Source organism: Magnusiomyces paraingens (genome assembly GCF_902498895.1).
Source record: "Magnusiomyces paraingens strain CBS 517.90 genome assembly, contig: contig1, whole genome shotgun sequence".
Taxonomy (NCBI): domain Eukaryota; kingdom Fungi; phylum Ascomycota; class Dipodascomycetes; order Dipodascales; family Dipodascaceae; genus Magnusiomyces; species Magnusiomyces paraingens.
This window is the reverse complement of record NW_022474067.1, coordinates 4,024,255-4,045,000: the sequence shown is the minus strand read 5'-3', so window position 1 is coordinate 4,045,000 and position 20,746 is coordinate 4,024,255. Positions and strand designations below refer to the sequence as shown.

Sequence of the window (20,746 nt, the reverse complement as noted above, 5' to 3'; positions counted from 1 at the left end):
TTCAACGCCAGTAATCAGACTTTAGAAATCATCAAAATAAATTTATTATTCATAAATTTTGTCACTTTTTTTTTTTTATTTTCAAAAATGATCGTCATTTGTGCCTATTTTAAAGTTCTATTCATTACTTTTAAAAATAAAATAACTTATTATAATATAATATTACATTATCAGTAAATAAATCCAAACTACTTGATATAGTTGGCGTCAGTTGGTGTAATGTTAACTGTCATGTCCATCTAAGCATACGTCTTTAGCGGGTTTTTTTACCAGAATGGAAATAACTGCAAATTTTGTTAAAATATCCTTTTTTTTTTTTGATACTCATCATTACCATTACCACTATTGATGATTATAATCAAAAATTAATATAGGCATACCCCACTCTCTTTTCTTTTCTAATATTATAAATCAAAATCAATATCTCGCAACCAATTTCTTTTTTAAAAAAAAAAAAGGATGCCCCTTATACCAATTTTTTCCATAGAAGTAGTAAAATCCTTTCTGTATAACAAGAAAATATCATTAATCACATATTCCTTTTTTTTTTCTATGAATAATAGGAAATGCCGATTACATTAAGCTTTTTGTGTTCAGAATAGAGTACTTCTTTTAACTATACATATATTAAAAACATCTTTCGATATTAGAAAAAATATTTTAATAATATCTTGGTTACCACTTGACTAACTTCCTAAAATCTAATAAATATCTTACTCTTACAAAAGTATGCCTGAAGTAATTAGATTTCTTTAATTGAAATTATTTTTTGTATGAGAGATTTGATGTATAAATTATACCATCAGCTAACATTTGGTTCCAAGTAGTCAATATGTATTAACACTAAAATGTGATATATTGAAATGATTCAAGATAATATATATAATCTTATAAAATGTGTCCCATGGTAAAATTTTAGTGAATTTCAGTTTTTGGGTGGGTAAATTTCATTTTTTTTTTTTTTTTTGCCAACTTTCACTTCAAATTTCAAAGAAAATACAAAAGTCATTTTTACTTTTCTATTTTTTTTTTTTATAACATCAAAACTTATTTGTTCTCAAACACATAACTTCATTTCATCTAAAATTATAATTCAAAAAGATGATTCCAAATTTTTATGAAATTGTTTCGAATTCATTGTATTGCAAAAAAAAAAAAAAAAAAAAAAATTATTAGAAATAAACCTTTTGATATATCTATAAATACTACAGAAATTGTAGTTTATATGAAATATTTTATTGATTATATTTAAATAATAATGAATATTAAAAATTATTTTTAATGAAAAGCACTTGATCAGAGAGCATTGTTAATACAATTTTTTTTAAAAAAAAGTTGTTAAGTGGTTAAAATCTTTACTCTGACAATTCATCATCAATTTAGCAATTAACTGTAATTTATCTGGTTATGATTGACTTTATTTTGTTGTTATTTTTTTTTAAAAAAAGAATAAGATGTCATATATTTATTATAGGACTTAAAGACAAAGTCTTGTTAGACCACGAGTATTTACTGATAAAAGAATATAAATTTCTTGGGTATTTACTTATAATAGAATATAAATTTCTAGGGTATTTACTTATGATAGAATTCAAATTTCTTGTGTATTTTTGAATCAAAAAATAATTAAATTATTATTCAGAGAATGAATTATTTATCAATTTTTTTGTAAGTCTTGGGTAAGTTATGTTTTTTTTTTTTTAAAAAAAAAAAAATGTTTTGGGGATACGCTGAAGGGCTAGATTTTTAAAGAACTAAAAATCCAGAATTTTTAAAAAAAAAGATAAAATCATAAATCTTGAAAAGATTCCTTTTTTTTTTTCTTTTTTTTTTTTTTTTTATAAAAGTTTAGTATATTTTTAAAAAATATATATATATATTTGGTGTTAGAATGAAAAAGCTCTTTGCATAATAAAGATATGGTATGTATGGGTGGGTGGAGTATTTTTAAAAGGACAAATTTTTAGATTGTAATGAAAGTAGTAGTAGTATATAGTAGTAGTGGTAATGAAAGTAGGAGTTTTATCATTTTAATTAAAATGAAAAAGACTAAATTCAATCATAACCAATTTTAGTTCTACTTAATTAATAAGTCTCGTCATTTATATATTTACTAATAATTATAATTGGGACCATATCTTAATCCATTATATGGGTTTTTCTGATGTAGTAGTAGTAATTTATCCTGGATATCAACAACAACAACAACAACATCATCATCATCAACAAAACACTAGAAGAAATAGGGGTATAAACCCACCTCGAGGAATTTAAATTGATGAAAAACACAAGAATAAAATAAAAAAAAAAAAAAAGAAAGAAAGAATTATTTTCAAAAAATATTAAAAATAAAAATAAAATTTGGATTTTTGTTTTTTATGGTATGGTATGATCTGGTTTTAAGGTAACTATTGCCCAGCTTCCTGGACCATTCTGTTAGGAAATCGAAATTCTAAAACTGAGCTCAAACTAGTTGAATTCTGTCACCTGTTTTTTTTTTTTTTTTTGTTTTTTTACAGAATGATAATTATAAAATTTATCTTATGATTTAAGAATATCTGGGGTATTTTAGTTTTTTAATTTAATTTTTAAGAATCACGATAATAACCAGATATCTGGGGTTCTATTGTATTTATAAAAAAAAAAAAAAAAAAAAAAAACACCTCCTTAAAAAAAAAAACATGATATTGGTATTAACTTAGTTAAGATAATCTTTTTGAATTAAATCCCAATCTTATGGTTAACATGTGTTAGTTAGTAAACCAGGTTTTCTGTTTAGAAAGTGATTGAAGCATGATTTTTGTCAAAAAAAAAAAAAAAAAACTAAAAAAAAAAAAAATTTATATCATTCGATTGTTGTCAAAGTTCTTAAATTAAAGATAACCCTTTGATTAAAAAAAAAAAAATAGGAAGTGAAGCTATTTCGAATTAACCCTTTTTTTTTTTGAACACCACTTGAATGATATCTTTTAATTTGGTACTACATTATTACTTTATCTAACTAGATAGATAGATAGATAGATAATAATGACTTGACTAGTCTTGTATGACGTTTACATTTTACCTAAAAATAGCTGGTTAATTAAAAAAGTAAAAGCTTAATCCAAAGTGGGTATTTAATATTTAAACGTCAATAATTAAATCACGATATTACTCTTTTTTTTTTGAACCAGCACTTGCAACTAGAATATTGGATTCAAAAAAAAAAATATAAAAAAAAAAAAAAGAGTCTCAAATTTAATATTAGATAAGATATGGTATTGTATTGTATTGTATTGTATGGTATACTAATAACAAAATTATATTTTTTATTTTTTTTTTTTGTGTAACATTTATTAACCAATGAAAAAAAATAAAAAAGATTTTGTAGTTTGATATTAAAAGTACGGCTGTACTTAATAGAACTCCCCCCATTATATTTCTTTTAAAAGTACTGGGTCTTGAAATAAGTACCCAAGATCTATATAGGTTTCTTTATTTTTTTTTTTTTTTTTTTTTTTTGTAGTCATGTAAAACTCGTAATACTCAAATATGTTAGTAATGGAGTCATCATAAAAATACTAATCAAGTGTTTGACTTCCTCAATCTAAACACATTAAACACAAAAGTTTTGTCCATACTATTTTTTTTTTTTTTCCTTTAAAAAAAAAAAAAATTTAATCAATGTCATTTTATGGTTTATTTCCCCTGAATGGATGTAGTAGAAATATTCGAAATATTCCTTTAAATTCTTAAAAAAACAAATGCACTATAAAAACCAAGTGATTTTCTTTTTTTTTTTTTTTTTTTTTTTTTTTTTTTGAGCTGAGAATTACAGGTATCCCGAATATTTGGGCACAAGAATGACGCCATTTAGATTTCAAATGTAACGTGCATAATAATTGTGGAAATAAGTTCCTGTAGTCTCCTTTCCTTTGTTCAATCTATCAAACGTTTTACTGTTTATTTTATACAAACATTATAGTAAAGGCAGGCTTGTTTCATATAAAAATAAAAAACTAGGTGCAATGAAAATTAAAATAGTTATTTACCAATGATTGAAAAAAAAAAAAATCACTTGGTTTTTTTTTTTTTTTTTCTTCTTCTTCTTCCTCCAAATATAATCATTCAATTCTTAAATAAATGTCTACATAAATCTTTGAAGCACATTTTTCAATTTTTTTTAATATCAAGTAAATCTTCTAGAATGCTTATATAAAGCCATTCATGTGGTACAGGGTTATATTGGTTGTTACCAAAAATATATATATATATTTATATATTTAAATAATATTTTTTTTTTGTCCTACATACAATATAATAATAACTTCTGAGCTGGTGGGTTTTTTTTTTTTTATTATTATTATTATTATTAAGAACTTAGTGACTGAGAATTCTTATAATCTTGGTTTTGATATTTTTTTTTTTTTTGATGGAAATAAAATAAAAAAAATTAAAAAATCATACGACAAATATGTAACATAACATGGAATTCTTAGTAATAATATACTATATAGATATAGATGGGGTAGGTAGTTTTGTTACATTTAAGTTTATATTTATATTTATATTTATATTTATATTTATATTTATATTTATATTTATAATCACGTGATATTACGAAATTTACGACCAACACCATTTTTAAAAGGATAACTTAAGTGTTATGAATGCTATTTGATATATATATATATATATATATATATATATATATATATATATATTCAACAATACTTAAAAAAACAACACAAATTCAAATAACTTTTGTATAATTTTTATTCAATTATACCATAATACAAATACAAATAATTATAGAGCAAAATATAAAAAATGCTTTAAAAACTTTCCTCCTTTTTTTTTTTTTTTATCTTGATAAACGAATTGAATTGAATTGAATTGAACTGACTAGAGAATTAAACTTTTAAAAGCTGGTATATAGGTTTTTTTTTTTTTTTTTTTTTTTTCTTAACCAACTAGTACTAAATTGTTAACATGAACCGGTTATAAATAATTGACTTGAGTTAATTCAGCTAGGATTCTATACCACCTTGATTAGAACTGAAGCATATTCCATAGGGCTAAAAAAAAATATAAAAAAAAAAAAACTTATTATTAAATATATATGCTTACCTTATATAAAACCTTATTCTAAATGTTGTTGTTGTTGTTGTTGTTTACTAGTGACCTGGGAAAAAAAAAAAAAAAAAAAAAAACCTTAGTTGTCAATCTAAAAAAAAAAAAAAAAAAATGAAACTAATAACCCTCCTCCCTCTCCTCCAATCCCAGAACTCACCAATTCAGACTTGATTGCTTTGAATCCGGTAAAGGCGGGAAATTCAAATGGAAATGTTTAACGAGGTAAGGTTAAGATATAAAATATGCAAGATGAACCCTTGTAGACAAAAGCGAGCTGTGGATATCAATAAAAAGTCTAAGATCAAAAAGCTAATTCTTATGAATGGACTAATGTAATCATGCAGTCATCATTATATACTCGTAAAATTCACAATCAATACCTTTGATTGCTTTTTTTTTTTTATTTATTTTTTTTATTTTTTTTATGTTTTTTATTTTTCTTACAAAATATTGGGTTCAAAAATAAAAGAACCAAGATGTTTCTTAAAAGAAAACTTAATTTAAAATGAGTTTATTTAATAAAGGTTATAGCCTTTATATAACTAGTCAATTGTATAATTAATTGCCTCGTAATGAAACTAGGTATGTTCAAAAACTATCCAACGTATGTCTGTAATTCTTATTTCTTAATGTTACAAGAGGTAATTTCATTGCCTTTTTTTTTTTTTTTTTTTTTTTTTTTTTTTTTTTTTTTTTTTCTTTTTTCTTTTCATTCATTCTTTCTTTCTCAATTGCTTTCATACACTATATACGAATTTGTATTCGGAATAATATTATTACGTTCAATAACAATCCTTTTTTAGAAATGCCAATTATCATAACAAGATAGACTTCCCAATTAGTATTCAAATTGATGTTTTTAGCATATTTTTTGTTTTCCTTTTTGTCTTTATATTAATTTTTTTTTTTTTGACTAAACTAAGCTTACATTAATTCTTATTTTTTAATATCTTCAAATCTTTTTTTTTCTTCTTTTAAATACCAATATCAGTTTATATTAATATATATATATATATATATATGGTTTTTGAAAGCAATTAATTTAATACCTTATATTTTGAGAGCAAGTTTATGGGCTTACAAGGCATGCGAGGGAAACAAACTATGGCGTTGGCATTTTCAATTAATTTTTTTTTCTTTATTTCTTTATTTCTTTCTCTGCAAGAAAATGTTTAAAAGCCATGGTCTGGATATTTGCTGGTTTTGTAGAATTGCATTTGAACTATGTCCGTACTTTTTATTTTTTTATTTTTTTATTTTTTTATTTTTTTATTTTTTTATTTTTTTATTTTTTTATTTTTTTATTTTTTATTTTTTATTTTTTATTTTTTATTTTTTATTTTTTATTTTTTATTTTTTATTTTAATTGATTTTTACAAAAAAAATAAATAAAAAGACCGCATCTTAAAGAAATGTCCGAGCTCAACTAAAGATCCAAGCTGCATAATAAGTTTTAAGGTTTTTATGAAGAAATCTTTCTTTTGTTGGTGTCACGTGAATCTGGGATTTGTAAGGGCCTCCTCTTCTTGCCCACGGCTTTAATTAACATTGAAAATATCAAGAAATTGACCTATTGACCTCTAGACATAATACCACCAATTTGTTAAATTGAATCATATTTGTTTGTTTTTAAATTCTATTTATTCTTAATTAACAATTTCTTTATGTTTATTTTTTTTTTTTAAATTCCAATTGCATGCAGTACAAAGCATGTAATATATATATACATGAAAAAAAAAAATAAGTTTGCATTTGGCTTGGGGAACAGTATTCAAGTTGGTTATCATGTATTGTTTTAATTTTTGTTTTTTTTTTTTAAAAAAATTAAATATTTAAAATAAAAAAAAAAAAGGGTATCAAGTTTTCCAACTCTTTATTAAATTTTTTGTATGCAGATGCCTGAACGGTGGGTCAAAAGATTGTTGGCTAAACTACTATTCATCAAATCCATGATAACAAAGCGTCACAGTAGCATGATTGATATACATTGAACGAATTGATCCTTTGTCAATTTAAAATGATTTCAATTGCCTGAAGTAAATGAATATCAATTGGAAAATTACTCAATTAGTATTTTTGTTTTATGAGAGTTGCAGACAAATTGAAAATAAAATAACGTGATTGTTAAATATATATATATATATATATTCAGAAGTTTAAATTTTAAATAAAATAATCAAAACTTACTTTTAAATAAGTATGAGTAGTTTTATGTTAACACGGCCTAGTTTGAAATGAAAATGAAAATGAATATGAAAATTTAACAACAAAAAAGTCCAATGATAAAAGACCTGTTACCAAAAACTCTTTTTGTCAATGCAGGAGGAAAATAATAATAAGGATAGGCCAACAGTTTGATAATTATATTAAACAAAAATTGAAAATTTTTTTGAAGTATAGCTTTTTTTATTTTTTGAGCTGAATGCTAATGGTTAAATGAGTGGTCTTTTTTTTTATATCATTTAATACTACCAGTCATTACATCAAAAAGATGAGGGCGGTATGATAATATTATTAAAATTGAAAATTTTATAAACTCTAAAGAAAGTAGAATAAAAAACCTAGCAAAATGAATATCAAAAACATTTAATTATTCCCAGAATGAAAAATAAAAAAATAATAAGTTTTTTATGTATATATATATATTTTTTTTTAATAATAATATCATTGAGAAAAGAGAAAAAAAATTCTAATCATTAGGCTAAACTTACGATTATGGATCTTTTTCGGTTATTTGATTAGGATTCATTTTTTATTTTTCTTTTCTTCAAAATTAAATTTAACTGAGAATAATATCGCCTGATAGTTTTCATTAAAAAAAATAACAAAAAAAAAAAAATTTTTTTTGAATTTTTCATCGAGTAAATTGAAAATTCAAATCCAAATCAACCTTGGATAGTTGGTAACTGTTTTATCAATATAGTTTAATTGCTTCATATCAGTGCCGTTTATTTAAAAGGGAATATATGCTTTTTTTATCCTTTTTTAATATTTTTCCAGAGAGTTTTTTTTTTTTCATGTAGTTTTTCAATACTTTTTTTTTTAAAAAAAAAAATAAAAATAGTGAGTATTTCGATGATCATCTTAGCCTTTAGTGTATGCGCCCGGTTGGAAAATATATATGCACTGATTATGAAGAGTTGAAGATATCTGGGAGGCTTTTAATAGTTTGTTATTCAGTATGAAAAAAAAAAAAAATATATTATTAGAAGCAGGGAAATCTTAAAAAAGTATTTTTCCCATTAAGGTAATGGCAATCAAATAAAAGTTTTTTTTTTTTTCATGTAAAGATTTCAGTATATAAATTGCATAGAAGTTTTTTTTCCAAAATGAAGGAGTCATTCATCTCATGATTACTACTGAGTTTCCCAGTTTGATAAATATGTTTTTAAATAGACTTGAAAGATGATGAGGAAGAGAAAAGAATATAGCTCACCGTTAGAACTACAATGTCATCAAGTAAGTAAGTAAATTTTTTTAAAAAAAAAAAAAAGTTTAGTATATATATATTTCTTTTTATTATGATCCGTTAAAAACCTAAAGTTTAAGTCTGTTCAATCTTTTCTTACCTCAAACTTTGTATTGAATAGAAAATTATAACAACCGGAAAAAAAAAAAACTACAAAAAATTAAAATAAAAATATAGAAGAAAAGAAAAAAAAAAATTTCATAATACTAACCAAATTTAAGAAATATTGGTTTCATGTTTCATGATTTTTGTCTTTTTTCTTTTTTAAAGGAATTGTAAAAAACAAGTCATGAGGTGATGTCAATTTATTTTTGTTTGATCCATAGGATTGGGGCCAATTCATACGCATTCAAAAAAAAAAAAAAAAAAAAAATACAAAAAAATATAACAAAACACAGTCTCCTAAACCATGAGAAAAAGAAGAGAACATGATTGAAAAACTTGTTGAGCAAAATACATGTGAGGCGTAAAAATAGATGACGAATTATTGAAACTGCACAGATTTAGATATTTTTCATGAGGTTGAAAAATTTAACATGAAATAGGACATTTATTGGACCTTACAGAGGTTGTGCATTATGCACCATAATCTAGAGATTTCAACGTATCCCTTAGTTAAGGGATATTAGATGTTGTTAATGGGCAGTTAGTTTTATTAGTTATATTTATTATAATATGAAGACCGCCTTGTCAAATCATGTGAAAGAAAGTTAATGTATCTTTTTTTTTATTTATTTCATTTCAATATTTAGAATTAACAATGAACTAGTAACTAATTTTGGCATAATGCTTTAGTTAGAAATAATGAAAAATTCAACGTTGTGTGTATGAATTAAAGAAAATAGCTGGGTCATGTGCAAAGTAGAAAAAAAAAGAAGTAGTATTAGTAGTAGTAGTAGTAGTAGTAGTAGTAGTAGTAGTAGTAAAATATTTAGAAATAAAAAAAAAAAAAAAAAAAAAAAAAGAAAGAAAGAGGGGAAAAAAAAAAAAAGAAAAAAGTTTTTTTGTGAAAAAATATAAACGCCCATAGGATAAGAAGCATTGATGATATTTTAGTTAACCCGACATGAGCTAAGGGAAATCCTATCGTACTATTGGTACGACGCATATAAACTAACCAAGAAAAGCGCAGTTGAATTGGCGTTTTCACTTGACCAATATTAGTGGTTGGAAATCCTTCACTCCACCTATTAATTAAATTAGTAGCTACTAAGCGTTTGAGTATTTTTAAAATGTTGAAAAAAAAAAAAAAAAAAAAAAAAAATTAAATTAAAAAAATTAAAAAAATTAAAAAAATTAAAAAAATTAAAAAAATTAAAAAGTATTGTGTGTCTTGACAAGATTTTGATAAACTATAAGTCTCATTTATAGGATTTAATTTTTTAAAATGCCCACGGCTCTATTGCCATGCCCCGAACTGCCGCGCACCCAGATGTTGTAGTGGTCCATTTTTTTTGCGGAGTCCGATATTGTTAGGATTTATGGAGGAGAAATCTATCGAGAAATATATGTGTAAATAAATATATATCTGGTGGTAGGATTAAGTCTTGTCTTGTCTTGTCTTGTTGATTTTGGTCTATAATTAAAATTAGTATATATATATATAGATAAATAGATTGATAGTTTTTACAATACTAGATTTATAGTCACTGTGATACTTATGGGCCATTGTTAACATTGCTTCTTAGTTCATTCCATTAGTTGATATTATGTTTATATATAAGTTGAATATATTCATTCCAAAGCTTTGAGTCTACCAATTTAAAATGAGTCAAAAGCTTGGAGATAACCTAACAAAAAAATAAAATATAAAATATAATAAAATAACTGTGAGGTTAGGGTTATATAAAATATATAAAGATGAGTTGCATATTTTTTTTTATTTTTTTTTAGTAGAAATTTAGTAGAAACTTATGTACGTGACCCTTCATTTTGAGATATATATAGCTTCATTGCAAATAAAATAAAATAAAAAAAAAAGATGTATTTATTATTTTATTTATATTTATTATATAATAAATTTTATTAAAAGTTATATTTCGGTCAACGATAGACCAAAAATTCTAGCCAAGATTAAGAAGCCCCTCGCCTCCTATCGCCTCTCCTCGCTCCAAAGCCTAGACGGAACAAATATAAACCGACTTATGACCTCTAAAAGGTTTTTTTGTATTTTATTTTTGGTATATTTGAATAATTATTGATAACACTGGATAATAATAATAATAATAAAAATAAATAAATAAATAAAATGCAAACATTTAAAAAGCATGAGATCGACTCTCGTGTGATATTTTTAAAAGGGGAATGTGAATAAGTTCTTGTAGATTTAGATATAATAAGTTGTACAAGAAATCAGCAACCAAGAATGTTACTGGACCCTTGACAATATTTTTGCGAGTGTGCATATATAAAATATGATTTCTGGGCTTGGTACAATCCATTGGAAAAAAAAAAAAAAAAAAAAAATTGTACATCTCAATAAATAATATATAAGCTTTTTTTTTTTTTTTTTTTTATAATTATATGAGTTATAACTCATAATCATGGTAAATTCTTTGGAGAAGATTAGATTTCAAAAGTTTTATGAAATGATAAATAATGGGCTCATAAAAAAAAAATCACTTCATTTTTTTTTTTTTTTTTTGGGGCATTTTATGTGTATATATTGAATGATTTTTTTTTTTTTTTTTTTCCCTGTTTAAATGCATTTTGACCAAATCATTATTTCTTTTTTTTAAAGACTTAAATACTTATATAAGTTTATGTCTGGATGATACACGTGCGTCCTGTTGACTAGCAGCAGCAGTAGCTGGTATTTTGTGCAAGCACCTTTATTTGTGTTAGTAGAATCAAAAGGATATATCAAATAATAAATATAGTAAATAAATAAATAAATAAATAAAATAAATAAAATTAATGAAGAACAAAACATTGAAGGTATGAATATAGATAGAGATTATAACAGAAAAAAAAGGAGAATTTTTTTGTTTATATTTTATTATTATTTTTTATTTAATACTAAAATGGAGGTGGCTATAAAAGTTGAATGAAAGGATAAGAAGAAGTTCTAGTGAAAATCTTGTCTTGAAATATTTCTTCCTAAGTCGCTCATTCATATTTACATATACATACATAATATGAGATGCAAGAGATGTAAGATATGGGGCTAATTAAAACACTTAGAAGAAAGAATTATTCATTATTCATTATTCATATATTAATAATAATATAATAAATATTCACAAATATTGCTTCTTCTCTATATATATGCAAGCAGGCAGACAGGCAGACAGGCAGCAAGGCAGGCCTCAGAGATTTCTAAGCGTTTCCTCTTCAACCCTAACCACATCTAATTTATAAAGAGGTTAGGGTTATCGGTATCTGTGAAAGAAAAAAAAAAAAAAATGCCCCAGAATAGGCGGAGATGTGATATGCAACAGTGTGACAAGTCATACCTATAGCATTGACTTATATAGATTTATAGTGAAGTATATATATACAGTCTTCGAGGCGCGCTCCTTTACTCATGATAGAGAGCTAAAGTTATAGTGATCATTAGCTAACGAATATGTATGTTACATTCAAATTTTTGAATTTGAATTTGGAGTTTGGATTTTGGATTTTGGATTTTGGATTTGGAATTAAATTTAAAATTTAAAATTAAATTTCTACTACTACATGACTTTGATAACGATACATAAATATTTTCCTCCCAAAGTGTACTAAGATAAACTTTTTTTTTTTTTTTATTTTGAAGAAGGATAAAAAAAAATCTAGATGTAGAAGAAGAAAAACGATTTTTAGTTGTTAGTTTTTTTTTTTTTTTGTAACATTTGCTTAGTTAACTATTAATTAAAAAAACTATTAAGAAATGTGGGTAATCGATAGACCAAAATATAAACATGTTATTATTATTATTATTATTATCATCATTATATAATGATTGTTATCAAATGCTTCCCTGATCTAAAAATTTTGATTAGTGTAACATTAGTGAGGTTAAATAGATTAAAAAGATAACTCAAGTAGATGCAATTTTTTTCTTTTTAGAGAGAGCGAGAGAATGAGAAAGCTAGAGAGAAAGATAGAGGCTTAAGGGAGTTACATTAATATATGCAATCAATATGCAATCAATATAATCTATTTTTCTTTAACTAATATTTACACAATTCAAAGTTTAATAATAAGTACCACAATTGGTTCATAAAAATGAATTAGTTAGATATATATATATACATGTTGCTAGAATATGTAATATCATTCAAGTTTACCAAGCCAAAGGATTTTTTTAGGGAAATGTTATTATGAATATAGGAAATTTCAGTGAACATATTAATAATATAAAGAAAAAAAAAATACTTGAATGAATGAATGAATGAATGAATGAATGAATGAAGGGTTATTTTATTTTCCAAAGGTGCCAAAGGGATTAGCCGGTTGCGCGCTTTCCCTTGCCCTTGAACGTAAAAGAAAAAAGAAAAAAAAAAAAGAAAAATAAAAAATAACCCAGCATTAGTATGATCGCCTGTTTTTCAAAATGTAATAATAATAATCATGCTGTGAACTTTAATTAATTTAGTAACCAAAGTGACATTGGATGTCCATAGGGCGGACATTTTTTTGGACATTTTTTTCTGTCCACCAATATTATGTGAGGATAATGGTGGGTGTGCGTATATATATATATATATATATATATATATATATATGGGGTGTCAATATTTGTATATATTTGTATGGTTACATTAAGCGTAATTCCCAGAACATTAGCAGTAAAATGGAGAACATGATTGATACAGAAGAGGAATAAGAATAAGAAAAAAAAAAAAAAAAAAAAAGGTGTGCAGAGCGAAGAGCCATCTCTGGCTGGCAAGCCTGCAATGGCGCGAGATGCATGCGTGAGATGCTTAACTTAGTTTAGCGAGATTTTTTTATGGGTCAAGCATTTTTATTTTATTTTATTTTTTTTTTTTTTTGAATGTATATATATAAATAAATATATATATATATATATATATATATATTTTTAAGTAGAATAAATGGAGAGAGAAAAAAAAAATCTGATAAGGTAAAAAAATAAAAATAAAAAATAAAACTTGAAGAATGAATGATATTGAAATTGATGATGATGGAATGGAGTAAAAAAAAAAAAAAAAAAAAAAAAACTGAGCCATTGAGCAACAATGTTTAAAGATATTTAATATATATATATATATATATATTTAATTGCTATATATTTTTATTTTATTATTATTAAAAATAAAAATAAAAAAACTTTAAAAGATGTTTGTTTTTAACTTGATCTGTTCCTAACGGTGGAAAAACCAATTGGGCGATATACCAGCACATGTAAAGTTTTAATGTGTGAGCGGTTTTTGCTCAAACTATCATGGAAACTTTTTGAGTTTTATTTATTTATTTATTTATTCAAAAAAAAAAAAAAAAAATTGGACATTTCAAGTATATCATTTATTAGTAATTTTATCCCAATTGATATATTATATATATATATAAATCTATTTGTATGACGTGGGTAGATAATTAGTGAAAGAGATCCCTTAAAATGGCATTTGAAATCTCGTATCCTATTAGATATTGTAATCAAATATATAAAAAGTTAGTAGTGTAAGTTAGACTTTAAAAGTTTCTTTAATATTGTTTTTTTTTTTTTTCTTCCTCTAATTTGGACTCTCTGTTAAGTTAAAAGAGTGACTGGTGTGATTATCAAAATATATATAATAACTTAACAATAAAAAAAAAAAAAAAAAAAAAAAAGGCTCTGTTGAAATAAATAAATAAATAAATAAATAAATGCTACCACAAATTTGGCAATCATACATATTATTATCAGTATCCCTTTTAGGTTTATATTGACGAAAGTTGGCTAAAGATTTTATTATTATTTTTTTTGACATGAGCTTTGAATAGTGATATTTATATATATGTAATAAACATTTTAAAAATAATAAATAAATAAATATAAAAAAAAAAAAAAGTGGTCCTTTTATTTACTATATTTCCATCTTCTCCTATGCACAAGATTGCTTTGGCAATTTAATGGCTTGAAATGAATCATTGATTTTGATATTGTGGCAAAAAAAAAAAATAAAATATAAGCCCAAGGTCTAAATCGGGATTTTAGACTATTAAATTTATTAAAAAAAAAGAAAAAAAAAAAGAAAACCACTTTAAACTTTATTCAAAAAAAAAAAAAAAAAAATGTATTCAAAAGTAGGAATTTTTTTCCATTAGTGGGATATTAAATAAATAAATAAATAAAAAACCACAAGTTTTTTTTTTTTTTTTTTTTTTTTTTTTTAATAATGGATAGATTGGAATTGGAATTTGATAGATATTTTTCAAAAAAAATAAATAAAAAAACAACCAAAAACCCAATACTTATTTGGATTTAATTATTTTATTATAGTAAGCTTTAACTATTTCCAAGTCAATTATTTTATTTATTTCATTTTTTTTTTTTTTTTAAAATAAAATGATGGCTCATGTGCATATCATTTGAGTTTACAATTGCTCTTTTGTAAATAGTAAAATAGTAAAATAGTAATGAGGAAATATGTCCTATACTAGACAAGCGTGAATATTTCTCAATTAAGCAAAGAAATAAAAAAAAAATAAAATAATATTCTAGTTAATTTAAAAGTAAAAGTAAAAATAGAAATAGAAATAGAAATAGAAATATAAATAAATAAATAAATTATTAAGTTAAGAGATCTTAAATTAGGAATGGAGGAAGAGATGTTTGTGTGTTGAAAAGAAGTGTTTTTATTTATTTATATTATTATTTTTGTTGCCGCTCAAAAATAAAAAAATAAATAATATTTTATTTTAATAATAGTGGGGTGGATAAATACAAAAAAAATAAAAAAAAAAATAAAATAAAAATAAAATAAAAATAAAAAACATAATAATATTAATAACACTTAAAACTTAGTAGTTAAGCCTCTATATATTTTTAGATTCAAACATAACTGGGGAGGGGGGTTTCTTTCTCATATATTTTTTTACCTCGGTTGTTGAAAAAAATTTCAAAGTATTCACAGACTACTATTTATTTTTATTATTATATTATATATATATATAATTAAAACATCTGACATCTGACATCTGGACAGTTTAAAACAGAACATGGAAGAAAAATTTATTTATTAGCTTTACTTTAGTCAAAAATTAATAAGTGATTCAACACTTTTTTGAGATTTTTTATTTATCTAAATCGTATAGCAAAAAAAAAAAAAAAAAAAAAAAAAAAATAATTTTTTTTATTTTTTTATTTTTAAATCTAAACTTTAAACCAAATCTGTAATAATTTAATTGGGCAAAAAAAAAAAAAAAAAAAAAAAAAAAAAAAAAAATAATCAACAACAACAACAACAACAACAACAACAACAACAACAACAACATGTTCATGTACCTAAATATTGAAGGCGGGGAGTTACTTATTATTTGATGAATGAAAATGAAAATGAAAATGATGAATGAAAAATGAAGAAATGTGTCATTTCATTTCATTACATGCATTTGAAATTCAAGAAAAGAAGGAGGAAAAGTTGTATTTAATAATAAAAATAAAATAAAATAAAATAAAATAAATAAATAAAAAATAAATAAATAAATAAATAACTAAAAAAAAGCAATCAATCAAACATTTCAATTTGTTGATAAAAAAATTTGGAGATTTTTTAATAAATATCAAAACAACATTATATTAACTGACTTAAATAAATAAATAAATAAATAAATAAATAAATAAATAAATAAATAAATAAATAAATAAATAAATAAATCTACATAGATATATATATATATATATATTTATATTTTGTACCTCATAATAAGTTTATCCATTTTTTCCCCTTTCTTTCTTTCTTTCTTACTTTCTTTCTTTCATCCGCTATAGTTAAAAATTTTTAAACTTGCAGTAAAAGATTATTATTATTATTATTATTATTATTATTATTATTATTATTATTCCAAATATATATATATATTTTTTTAAATGTAAATAAAACAACTTGTGTGTGTGTGTGTGTGTGTGTGTGTGTATGTCTGTGCCCATGCAAATAAAAAAAAAATTAATAGATTGATTGATTTGCCCATTATTTTTCATTCATTCTTAAAAAAAAAAAAAAAAAAAAAAAAGGTCCTTTGTTAATAATTAATCCCTCCCCTATCTATCCTCCTCCCAAAATTGATAACTCTCACTATATATATATATATTTATAAAAAAAAAAAAAAAAAAAAGACATTTTATGTTTGATAAAAAAAAAAAAAAATTCAAGATTTCAAACGGGTCTTACAAAAAAAAAAAATATAAAAACAAATATAAATATATTTATCATTAACAGATCTACAAAAAAAAAATAACCGTTTTTCTTTTCGCTTCTTCTTCTTCTTCTTCTTCTTCTTCTTCATCTTTGACTTGTATTTAATCCCGGTGTAGTCTTAGCGATGATCTTCTTCTTATCCATTTATCCATTTAAATAATATGTCACTTGAGTTACTCTTGGACTTTTCCTTATTCCTCCTCCCCCCCCTAGTTTTTCTTTTGTTATTTATTTTTTTTTTTTTTTTAATACCCGGAGAAATCTTTTTTTTTTTTTTGTAGCAAGCAATGTTGTGGTCCACATTTTTTGCTTTTTTGCTTTTTTTTGTTTTTTTTTTTTTAATATTTCCCCCCCAAAATCTGTAAATTGGCAATATATTTTATATTTTATTTATATATGTTATATATAAAAATATATATATATAAAAAATTTCAACTACAGTAGTTGTTGATACCACCTGTGTAAAACAATTAAATTTATCTTCTTTTTACTTTATATTTGAATCTATTTGAATCTATTTGAATCTGTCTTTTACATATAAACCAACTAATAAATCACATTCATTAATGTCTTATCAAATATTAAAAAAAAAAATATATATATACTATCACTAACATATCTTGCTTAACTCAGAATCCCATCTTCTTCATCTTCATCTTCATCTTCTCCCCCTCCATATGAAATGTCTCAGATGGCCTTAAACTTTTTCTACATTGGTCCGTTTTAGGACTCAAGGCTGTTGCAATCATATTCCCCATTAGAGATATATTTATTAAAAAAAAAAAATCACCAAAAAAAAGATTATATTAATATAAAAAAAAAAAAAACCAATGTATATGTATATAGTACAAAAAATAAAAATTAAAATAAAAAAAAATTAACAAAATCATAACCAGTGTTTTTTTTTAAAAAAAAAAAAAAAAAAAAAAAAAAAAATAAAAACGCAAAAAAATAATGAAAGAGAAAATAAAAATAAAAAAAAAAAAAAAAGCATTATATATTAATATTTCTAGTAAACCTCATCATTCTCAAGTTTCTTCTTCTTCTTCTGAGGACAAAATTTGTAATCAGGATGCAGAACCTTGTGAATCTCCTTCTCACGACCAGCAAAGTAGGCAAACTTATCCTTAACTTCCTTAGATTCTGTTTGCCACATAAGCCCCACAATCTGAGAAATATTTTGATGATTAAGCTTCAGCTTAGAGTGAACAGCATAAGCCATGGCAGACTGTGTTTGTGACTTGCGATACAGCATAAATGAGTTCAAAGGACGCTTCACATAATCACGACGGTTCTTGCGACTCTTCTTCTTACTAGAACCCGACGCAGATGCCGCAGCTGCTGCTGAAACGGCTGCTGCTGCTGCCGCATTCGCTGCTGCTGCTGCCTGCGAAGGAGACCCATAAAGAATCTGAGCCGCATTCTGAGCAAGTACCGCTTGCTTAGCTGCTGCTGCTGCCGCCGCAACGCGCTGCTTTTGTACCTCATCCTCCATAGGAGTAGGAGCAGCATTGGTACCTCCACCATTGACTGTGATCTTAATGTAAATGTCCTCGCCATCTAGCCGACTCATGTCGTCGTCAATCTGCAGATACTTAAAGTACTTTTCCCGGCCGGCCGGAGTGTACAGTAACAAGACGCTTTCGACAATCTGAGGCTGGATGCCCTTTTGCTCAGCCAGTTTCTTAATCATCTCGATGCGGCTAGCAGTCATTCTCGATAACTTCACCATCTTAGTCTGTTGCAGATCCTCAATACATGGCACTATTGGTGGAGTCGTAATTGTAGTAGTAGTAGTAGTAGAAGTAGAAGTAGGTGTAGCCACCACAGGAGCAGTGGTCATTATTGGTGCTCGGGCTCTTGGATGAAACTGAGCAGCAGGCTGCAGCTGCTGAGGCTGAGCAATGGGGATAGGTCCGAGCTGAGGCACATTGACCGGAGACACAAGAAGAAGAGGGGGCTGAGGTGCAGCTGTGGTAACAGTAGGGCCGGCGTGCATAAGTGGTTCTTGGAGACCAACGGGCTGGGCAAACGGCTGGGTGGTGATGTACTGGATAGATGGAGGAGGAGGGGCAGGTGAGGAATACATGGGTTGAGAATGTAGAAGCTTAGAAGCATCTGTGGGTGTTGGGAATGTATAATACAGACCATGTGGGTGGTGTTGATGTTGTTGCAGATGTTGTTGATTTTGATGATGTTGCTGCTGTTGCTGCTGCTGCTGCTGCTGATAATGATGATGCTGCTGCTGCTGTTGAGGAAGAGGCTGAGGAAGTGGAAGCATTTGCTGAGGCTGTTGAGGAACCATGGCGGCATCGGCGACCGGCGAGATGCACGAAATACTAATACTGGGAGAAACAACGTCCTTAGGAAACTGTGCAACATTAAATTCGGGATCTGTTTCCGGTGTCATGATGCCAGAAGAGACCACAAAATGTTGCCCCTGCTGCTGCTGCTGCTGCTGCTGCTGGTCTGGTCGGCTCTGAGGAGTCACATATGTCACCATATCAGAAGAAACACAAGCCATTGCAGGAGCAGAAGCAGCAGTAGAAGAAGTATTGGTAGCAGAAGTTGCTGTAGGCCATCCATAGACAGAAGCATCAGCAGCGCTGGCTGTCAATGGAGGTGTTAGCAGCTGTGCAGGCTCTGCGTGCTGTGAAGGAGTGGTTTGGATTGGAGCCATATCAGCACCTATCAGCAGTGGTGCAGCAGCGGCAACCGGTGTGTTATTGTTAGAAGAAGTAGAAGAGGAAGAAGAAGAACAAGTTGTTGTTGATTTTTGGACTTGATGTTGTAGATGGTGTTGATGTTGATGAGGTGGTGCTGCTGTTGCCCAGTTGTTATAGTACGGATCCATAAAAGGTTGCTGCTGGTATTCTGGCAGCAAATCCGTGGAGCTAAACATAGTAGAGTTCATTTATATATTAAAGAAAAAGAATTAGAAAAGAGAAAAAAAAAAAAAAAAGCAATGGAAATGTAATGTGAAAAATGAGAAAGAATTATAATAATAATAATAATAATAATGAAGAAGAAGAAGATATATTTATAAAATATAAAATAAAATAAAAAAAAAAAAAAAAAGAAGTTGAGCGGGGAGGTCAGAGACTTAAATACAAAAAAAAAGTACAAAGCTCAAATAATAGCACCTAGTTATTAATCTTAATCAACTTTTATCAACTTTTGACGCCGTAAAGCTAAAAAGATAGGTGGGGGATCGCGTTTTCATACGCACAGACAATTGTTACCTAAGCGCACTACGTGCTCGGCTGCTGCCACTATTATACTGTTGGCGCTATAATATATTACTGTAATACTTGGCTGCTACTACTTCTGTTTTTGCTATCATGTCTGCTGCTGCTACTAGTAATACTACTACTTTTATTTTTATTATTATTATTATTATTTTTATTATTATTTTTCAATATATGTAATAAAAGTCTTAATCTTCATTTATGATCAATAGATCTCTACTATGACTCGTTCCGTCACAAGCCTTTTTTTTTTATTTTTTTTTTTTAAAAATTCTAATTTATTATTTTATTATTTTATTATTTTATTATTTTATTATTTTATTATTTTTATTTCGGTCTAGACATCGAATTGGCATGCTGGTCTTTCTGTAGTACTCTAAATTCTTATGGGACATAATTCCCAAGAGGGTCCCTATATATTCTATATAAATTCAACTTCAAAATACCCGTCGGTCCAAAAAAAAAAAAATAAAAATAAAAAAAAAAACAACTCACTTGATAAAAAAAACCTTTTCTTTCGTCATTAACGGCTTTTACTCTTATTTTGTTTCTCAAATAAATGTCATTTC

At 25.6% G+C, this 20,746-nt stretch overlaps 1 protein-coding gene across 1 annotated transcript; it reads right to left on the bottom strand.

Annotated features, from left to right (window-relative positions):
* Window positions 1–17,938: 17,938 nt before the first annotated feature.
* Window positions 17,939–19,843, bottom strand: SAPINGB_P001199 (uncharacterized protein; the record flags this gene model as incomplete). The annotated part of the gene is made up of 1 exon (XM_031995922.1): window positions 17,939–19,843. One exon carries the CDS (start codon window positions 19,841–19,843, stop codon window positions 17,939–17,941), a length of 1,905 nt encoding a protein of 634 aa, XP_031851813.1.
* Between the last annotated feature and the right edge of the window lie 903 nt (window positions 19,844–20,746).